The following is a 9,144-nucleotide window of genomic DNA, read 5'->3' as shown; positions in this document are numbered from 1 at the left end:
CTCAAGGTGCCAGTGGGGTCTCAGCCACAGTCAACGGAGACTGGGCACCGGCTGCCCCAAGAGCTGCCCTGCTGCTGGGGACTCAGGAGGGGAGATGTGGGGGAGGGAGGCTAGGGTCTAAAGGATGAGGATCAGTGACAAACAGGCACAGGACTTTGGGCAAAAGCCAGGAGCCAGCCTAGCTGCAGAGGTCAGGTCACCGCAGTAGAATTTTTTTCTTTTTTTTGCAGAACCGGGGATTGAACTCAGGGCCCTGCGCTTGCCACGCAAGCGCTTATTCTACTGAGCCATCTCCCCGGCCCCTTGCAATCTAATGAATGCACAGTAATTCCATTAGTGTTGCCGAATCCTCCCCATGACTTTAGCAAAACAGATCTCCTACTAGCAGCTCCCTAAAACACAGGCCAAATCCAAGCCTTAATGCCACAACACCCCTCTTTCCCTCATACGCCACCCACCCCCACCCCAGAGCCCAAGCCACCGCACAGGAACATACAGAGTGCTGTGGGTGGAGATCCTCTTTTATTCAATTTGATTCTGGAGAGGAAGGATGGTGTCCACACCCCAGGCGCTGGAATGATCCCCCACATGTGTAGAACATGTGCATGCCACGTGGATCAGCCACTGACATGAATGCGTTCCATGAAGAAAATGTCCCCGCGGGTGCAGGAGTCCCTCCCCCATTTGCACAAGTTTTCAGGCCCCCACCCACCCCCACCCCAGGTCACCTACTATAGGGTCAGAGCTCCCTTCCAGCACATGTGTACATCCCCTGGAGAGACAGGAGACCCCCACAGTGCCAGCAGGCTTCCCTGATCCTCAGCCACCAGCTTGGGAGAAAGGCTGCCTCCTAGCACAGTGATGAGAGATTGGAAGAGCAGCTGGGCCACACCACGTTTCCAGACCTCTCCAGGACCCCCACAAACCCACTTCTCCCCCTGGGAAAAAGACATTTGGGAGCTAACAAATAACAGGGCTCAGCAGGATGTTCCAACCAACATTTTCTTCCTGCTCAGCTTCTTGTTTGGCAGAGCCTCTTGCTGTTCCTCAAGCAGGTTTCTGGTGTCTGTAGCCCCCCACACTGGCTCCCAGCTGTCATGGATCCTGTGGAATGGACAGTCACCACAACCTTCACCCCCAGCCTCCCTGCCTTCTCCCATGGCAGCCCTGGTTCATTCTCAGCGTCTGTCCCTGTGACGTGCTGTGGTGACCTGACCTGGAGATGTCCGGGTGACATGGGCTAGGTCAAGTGCCTTTGCTTTCTGTCCTCTCCTCATCACCTGTCGGAGCATTGCTGATGGCGCGAAGCTGCCCCTGGGCCGCGGGCTTCACAGATAGGACGAGGCGTTTGCGGAAGGTCTCACACAGCACGATGTACACAAAGGGGTTGAGGCAGCTGTTGGCATAGCCCAAGCTGATGGCAGCATTGTACAGGTAGACGAAGGTGAGGGTTGGGCGGCTGATGGACAGCTGGGTCAGCTGCAGCACGTAATAGGGCGCCCAGCACACGAAGAAGACCAAGCAGATGGCGATGGCCGTGCGGGTCACCCGCTTTGTCCGCAGCCGGATGCTGCGTTGGGAGGCGGGGGCCACTGAGGTGGTCATGCGCTGCAGGATCCTCACGTAGGCAGCAGTGATGACCACGAAAGGCAGGGCAAAGGCCAGAAAAAACTGGTACAGCGTGAACCAGTAGAGGTCAGTGTCTGGGTTGGGCAGGCGGATGCCGCAGCCCACGGTGCCCCCCGGGAAGGGGATGAGCCTGGCATAGAGCCACACAGGGGTGATGCTGACAAAGGAGAGGGCCCACAGGAGGCAGATGACTAGGGTGGCCACAGAGGGCTTCCTGAACTTGGTAGAAGAGATGGGGTGCACAGTGGCCAGGTAGCGGTCAATGGCCATTGCAGTGAGGATGTAGGTGCTGGTGAACTGACTGTTGGCATCCATGGCCGTGATGAGGGTGCACATGGTCTCCCCGAAGTGCCAGACCCCATTGCCCATGAGCTGGTGGATCATGAAGGGCATGCCCAGGAGGAAGAGCAGGTCCACTACGGAGAGGTTGATGATGAAGATGTCAGGGACGTTGTTGCACCAGTGCAGCTTAGACTTCTTCACAACTGCGAAGATGACCGTGGAGTTCCCCACAATGCCCAGGAGGCAGATGGTGCCAAACACGGAAGGCATGATGATATTGATGTAGGAGACGCTTCCTGTGTGTGGAGGAGACCCTGAGGGCAGAGGGGGTGAGGTCACTTCTATGATGTGGGTTCTGCTCTCGGAGCTGGCATCCTGCTGTCCTGTTCAGCCTGCGTGGCACTCTCGATTCCCTTTCACCTGCCCTGCAACTTCCCTATTTATCAAAATTCTCTCCCTCCCCACGCTGTTGCTAATCCTGTCCCCTGTCCTCCTCCACTGTTCTCCTGGGAATCCTACCAGCTTCTCCAGAGTCACCTGTTAGTTAAAGGCCCTGATCCTTTGTCTCCTGCATTTACTTGTGCCTATAATCCCCATATCCCATGAGGCTGAGGCAGGAGGATTACAAGTTCAAAGCCATCCTGGGCAACATAGTGACTTGGAAAGACCCTATCTCAAAATAAAAATAAAAGAGATTGGGGATGCAGTTCGGTGTGAAGGCCTAGGTTCAATCCCTAGTACAAAAAACCCCACAGGGCTGTCTAATGAGAATCACTCAGTGGGTCCCTGGGCTTCACCCAGAAATTGCATCATAAAAATCAGAAGGCTATGGGGGAGAGGCTATGAGAGAGAGAGAGAGAGAGAGAGAGAGAGAGAGAGAATATGTATGTATGTTATGGTATATATGCTTCCTTTCCCTATTTGTAGCCCCGATCATTTTATTTCAGTGCCTGTTGGCTCAAAGCTATGTGCTGATTCCTAGGCATCTCTGTGGGTAACCGTCTTGCAGCGGCATTTGCCAACTGTGCTCTGGTCAGGTGCCAGCCCTCTCAGCTCCAGCTTCCGGCCAGGGATTTCCTTGCCCAGTCCCCTCAAACCCTCCAAGTGGAGGAGCAGAGACTGCAGCCGCGTGTGGCAGCCCGGCAGCCTGGCCATGGTCTCTCTTCAAGCCATTCCTTTTCCTTCCCTCCCTTCTTCAAAGCTAGAATCGCAGTGCATTGCAGATCTGGAAATGTCAGAAAGCTTAATTCACCAGGAAAGTTCATCCCCTCGTGCTCTGCAAAAGTCTTCTGTTTCCCACAGCCTCTGCCAGGGGCGGTAACGATACCTCCAGCCCTGTACCCCTTGTGCGAGAAGAGCCGGGTACCCATGAATGAAAGAACCACCTACTCCCCTCCCGAGTCTCCAGTTTGCTTTTCCAGTCTGGAATTTTTTTTTTTTTTTTTTCCTGCAAAGCTATTTGGAACTCATGAGCAAGCCTTCTCCTGCCTGCCTGCTGCTGGCCACGATTCACTGCCACTGCTGATCGTGCCTCTGCCCCCCCGCTGGGCTCCTGCCCCTTTCTGCCCTGGCCACTCCTGTCCCCTTCTGTCCTCCCTTCAGGCAAAGCAGACTGCGGATCTGGTCCCCGGGAACTACAGTAAAGTTTCCCAAGCAGTTTGGCTCAGGGTGAAACCTCCTCACGTCCCACCCCCACCCCCAGCCCAGTGGCCCGTCCTGCTCACCGGGGGAGGTGAGGTTGTCCCAGCCATCGGAGGTGTTGCTGGCATTGGGGCCGGTGGGCAGCAGCACGGCTTGCAGGTCCATGCAGCCCGAGAGTCGCCTGCGCCCCCAGAGTTGAGCTCCGGTCCACCCACGCAGGCTGCGGCAGCCACCAGCGCCCTTGGCTGCCTGGACCTGGAGCGCGAGCCCCGCAGGCCGGAGGGGTGTCTTCCTCGGCAGCCCGGCAGCCTCTGCCGCCTCCCTGCCCGGTGCTCTCGCACTCCCTCGCGGCTCCCACTGACATCACCTAGACACATTAACATTCGGAGGCAGATGCATATTAACCTCTTCAGTCCCGGCTCCCACCGCTGCCGCCTGCAGAGGCAGCGAGGGGCTGGGCTCCAGCAGCCCCAGCCAGGAGGAAACTTGCCTCTCCTGGGCTCCCGAGGCTGACTCCTGCCTCGTGGGGGCTGCTGCTTGCTTGCTTGGGGTCTCTGCAAAGGCAAAAGGGTAAAGGCAAGGCGCTGCTTCACTTTGGATCGCCAAACACCAGGTATGGGAGGTTGAGCCACGTGGCAGGGGACAGAAGGGACAGTTCCAAGAGCCCAGGACTCAGAGGCTTACAACCGCAGCACACACCCACAGCACAGCCTGGAGGCCACCCTCCGTCCCTTACCCCTAGCCCTGATGGATTCCAAATATCTCACCTGCTACCCGGCCAGCATCCTGACTGGCTGTGGGCTGAGCCCTGCTCTGGCTCGGAGAGACCATTCAAGTCATTCCATGCTGCCAGTGGCGAGGGTTCTGAGAGCCAAAAAAGATAAACTATCGTCTCCACAGGATCAACCTGGACCAAGCGTAGAGAGGTTGCTTTTTTTTTCCAAATGCTCTGAGTTCTTTGAGATAAATATCAGAGCACAAGAGCAAAGCCCCTGAGAGATTACCAGTGAGGACCGCTCCATGGCACAAGCACCATGGATTCTCTACAGAGGCATCTGGCTGCAGGTTCTGGGAATGCTCACTGTCAAGGGCTGTCATCACCCGATGGCCAGACTCAAGGTCTGACTCCTTCCTTGCTACAGTTGCACGATAACCCTCACCAGCAGCACAAAAGCACCAAGAGACAGCCCCGTAGGCCCTCTTGCCCCCAGTTCTTCCTACTAAGTGGAGTCAGTTGTCCCTGCCAGGGTAGTTCTCCCATTCTTGGCCTCCTGTCCTGGTCCACCCACATGAGGAGCCTGAATAAAATGAGATGATAGGTACAGTGGTGCATGCCTGCAATCCCAGCTACTAGTGAGGCATAGTAAGGAGGATTGCAAGTTCTAGGCCAGCTAGGGCAACTTAGTGAGACCCTGTCATATATATGCATAGATAGGCGCTAGGGGATGCAGCTCAGTGACAGACTGCTCTTTAATTCAATTTCTAGTACTAGAGGGGAAAAAAATCAAGTGAGTCCAGCTTCCGGTTCAGTGGAACCCTTAGTGCGTCCTGATGAGCCCTCGCCTTTCCATCCCTTACTGCGCTAGGGATGGGGGTACCCTCCGTGCTTCCGTAGAGAACCAACTTAGCCAGTAGGTTCTCAGCCTCTACTTAAAAAAAACAAAACCATTCTAGCATTCCATGCCAGGGTCTTTTGAACTCTTTGCCAAAACTCTGCCATCAATGGGGATGGGGAAATGGACAGTTATGGTTTAATAGAAGTAGAGTTTCTGCTGGTTTTTCTGAGACAGGCACTTGCACGTGATAGTCCATAGTTGTAGTTCAGGCTGGCCCTCACTATGTAGCCCAGGCTGGCCTCAAACTCACAGCAGTACTTCTGCCTATACATAGTGCTAGGATTACAGGTTTGTACCACCACACTTGGCTCTATAGTTTCTGTTTAGTAATAGAAGCGTTCTACAAGTGCACAGTGGCAATAGTTGCATGACATTGTGAATGTGATTATTACTACTCAATTAGACACTTAGAAAATGGTTAAGGTGCTGGGGAAAGAGTCCAGTGGTGGATCGGCTGCCTGATATGTGTGAGGCCCTGGGTTCCAGCCCCAGAGCTGCAAATAAATAGCCCAATTGTATGCTATGTATATATATATATATATATATATATATATTTACAATATAAAAAATAAATGGCAAATCTCATGTATAATCCTTCAAAACTCAGTGGAGCTAGGTGTGATAGCGCACACCTGTAATCCCAGGACTCGGGAGGCTGAGGCAGGAGGATTGCTGGCAAATTCAAAGCCAGCCTGGGCAGCATAGTGAACTCATGGCCAGCCTGAACTACACAGCAAGACCTCATCTCACAAAAACAGCAACAACAAACAGCTCAGTGGAGGAAATCCCAGCACCCCCATTTTACTGCAGACCACTTTCTGGAGCTATCCCAAAGCACCTCAGGACGGATCCCAGGAATCCTTCCTTGATGGCCGTCCCACGTGACAGGAGAGTGCTTCATGTCAGGAAACTCTTCTTTGAAGCTTTTGATTGTACCACGACCCGACACCCCAAGATCCAGGGCCATACTAGATCCAGTCCTGTCTATGTTAGCTGGGTCCTGGTGAGCGAGCATTTTCCCTACCAGAAGGGGTCATGTCTCCCTCTCAGGTGACACATCCTCTATCTTCTCCTTGGGCCAAAAGCAGAAGGAGGATGGAGCACATAGTGAGAGGAAAAGAGGGCTCAAGGCTCTCGGGTTCACCCAGGTGTTCGCTCTGGGACCTCGGACTCCACTCCTGTTCCGAGAGGGCCCATTATGCCCAAATTCGGCTGGCTCCCTGTGCTCTGCTGCCTTCAGTGAGGCTGTGGCTCTTGCCCTGCTGATACAGGAGGCGAGGGGCTCTCTCACGTGCATCCTGAGGGGACAGTTGGCTGCCTGACAACCACACCCTCCCTCCCAGGCTTGCAAAGCCGTTAAAATCCTGCCACCCATGCACATGATAGTCCACAGCTCCCACAGCCACTCCAGTGCTTCTTTGCCACTTGTCCCTCATCCCTGTCAACCACAAGTGAGTTCTTTGTGGTTGTGGTGATGCTGCAGCACGCAGGCCAAGGTTGCTCAGCCCCTGTTCACCTCAACAATGGGGTCTTCAAGGACTTCCGGCTAGAAAGTGATGCTACTTAAGGTCTGCTTTCCACTCAGACTCCTGGGGGCGTTTTCTTAGTTTAGCTTCCTCTAAGAGCAGAGCCTCTGATGAGGCCCTGCGTGCAGTAGGTCATTGTGGATGGGCTCCTCAGGAGCAGGGCTGAAGGCGCAGGAGGCTGAGTCAGGAAAAGACAGCCAATGTGAGGGCCCATGACCAAGGTTTCGCTGGGAACAGTGGGGCTCAGCTCGTCCAGGCCTTCTGGGAAGGTTTTGACTGTCTCTCAGAAGGAGCTGCCTGGAGGATAGGAGGTTGGGTGGCAGCTGTCTACTGGTTCCTGTTCCCATGGCTTGGGGCCTCTCCACCAAAACATTAAGCCTGAACTTCTGGGCTGTGTCGGCCAGAGGTCATCTGTGACACTGGGGATGCTTAGGGGGGGCAGGCAGGCGCAAGGTACACACTTCTTGACACAAAATGAGCTGAGCTCGCACACCACCACCCATTGCAGCTGGAGCTGGAACCAGAAGCAGCCAAGGGGAGTGTGACAAGGATTCCAGAAGCTTCTGTCATAGAAGGCACTGCAGTATTTTTTTTTTTGCAAGATGACTAAAAGTTTAGGGAGGTGAAAGTAGAGAAATGAGGGGTTTAATACATGATGTAGAGCCAGAGGGCTGCTGAAGGGCTGAATGGGAAATGGGAAAGAGACGAGGGTAGCAGGGTTGACGCCCAGGTTTGTGACCCGAGCAACTAGAACAGAGTCATCCTTCACTTAGACAGGGAAGCTTGTGGGAAGGCTGCTTGTAGGAGAGGTGAAGAGCTCTGTTTTGGACCTGTTACACCTGAGACGCCTACTGACATCTGACCTTGGCCAGAAGTTCAAGGCCGAGCTCATGCATGGAGCTACATGTTCTTGTCTATGTTACTGAGAATTGAACCCAGGGCCTTTGCACTGTGCTACATCCCCACACCTTTGTTTTACTTTTAAAATTCTCAAATAGGTTCTTTATAAGTTGCTAAATTGCCCAGGCAGGGCTCAGACTCACAATTCTTAGCCTCAGGCTCCCTGGAGTGCTGGGGTGACAGATGTGAGCCCCTGCCTCACCCCCACCCCCAGCTTGGAGACATAAACTTAAACAAATGAGGCTGAAGCTCACCAGGGAGCAACCATGGCTGAACCCAGGGACATCTCAAAGCTTATAGACTGGGAAAAGGAGATGATGGACCATCTGCCCTCCCTCCCTCTTCTATGTGTAGAACCAGCCCCACCCCCAGCCAGCCAGCCAGCGGCTGACGGATCATTATTGGGCACATTGTATGGATTGAACACCATGCTGGGCTCTATGGACATTGTGAAAAAAAGCAAGAAAGTGCTGGCATCAAGGAGTCTACACATAGTAGGAAGACACAGATATAATAAGCATGCAAGGTGTGGTGGTACACAGCCATAATCCTTGCCCTCAGGAGGCTGAGGCAGGAGGATCACTATGAATTTCACACCAACCTGAGTGACATAGTGAGTTCAAGGCCAGTCTGAACCACATAGCAAGATCCTGTTTCAAAAAACAAAAAAACCCACAAACTCACACCAAGTAGGGGCCAGGGAGATGGCTCAGTGGAGTAAGCGCTTCCCTGGCAAGCGCAAGGGCCTGAGTTCAATCCCCGGTCCTGAAAAAAAAAAAAAAAAAAAAAAATCAAACCAAGTAATAACCAGCAAGCTAATAAGTAATGAAAATATCATATCCAGAATTCAAATCTAGACAAATGCATGTAATTTCATCACAAGGGAATTTAGGGGTTTACAAAATCATGGCTCTGGAATTGCCACCCTTGCCATCTCTGGAGCTAGCAGGATGTCTGAGCCTGACACCAGGAGTGAGCCACCAGGGAAGGTGGAAAGGCTGGCTTTGGGCCCTGCTAGGAGCTGCATATGGGGAGCAAGCACTGAGCTAATAACCTTGGGATGTCAGCCCCACAGCATGACTGTTTTTTGGTTGTTGTTGTTTTTTGGGTTTTTTTTTTTTTTTGTTGTTGTTGTTTTTGGTGGAACTGGGGATTGAACTCAGGCCCTTGCGCTTGTCAGGGAAGCGCTTATTCTACTGAGCCATCTCCCTGGCCCCTACAGCATGACTATCGATTGCTCTAGAAAATGAGCGTGGTGACAAGACTGGGGACAAAGCAGTCTGGGAGACAAAAAGTTAAGATGTCCTTGGAGGGGGGTGTTTGGGTGACATCTCCAATACCCCTTCTGCTGCTGACAACACATTTAAGTGAAGTCCTCATAATTTTATTTTCCTTCAGCAGTGGCTGTCGGCATCTTCTTAGGTATTTATTTATTCTTTGGTACCAGGAATCAAACACACAACCTCCTGTTTGCCAGGCAGGGACTGAGCTGCTGAGCTATATCCCTGGCCCCAGCAGTGGCTGTTTTAGGGACCTGCATGTCCCAGACA

At 53.1% G+C, this 9,144-nt stretch overlaps 1 protein-coding gene across 1 annotated transcript; it reads right to left on the bottom strand.

Annotated features, from left to right (window-relative positions):
* Window positions 1-737: 737 nt before the first annotated feature.
* On the bottom strand, window positions 738-3,957 carry Mchr1 (melanin concentrating hormone receptor 1). The gene is given in 3 exon segments (XM_004634646.2): window positions 738-2,225; window positions 3,636-3,727; window positions 3,729-3,957. Coding segments are annotated over 3 exon segments (1,260 nt in total). The 5' UTR covers window positions 3,917-3,957; the 3' UTR covers window positions 738-1,245.
* Window positions 3,958-9,144: the final 5,187 nt, after the last annotated feature.

The sequence above is a fragment of the Octodon degus genome, unplaced genomic scaffold, assembly GCF_000260255.1.
Source record: "Octodon degus isolate 3935 unplaced genomic scaffold, OctDeg1.0 scaffold00064, whole genome shotgun sequence".
Lineage (NCBI taxonomy): Eukaryota > Metazoa > Chordata > Mammalia > Rodentia > Octodontidae > Octodon > Octodon degus.
This window is presented reverse-complemented; position numbering and strand designations above follow the sequence as displayed.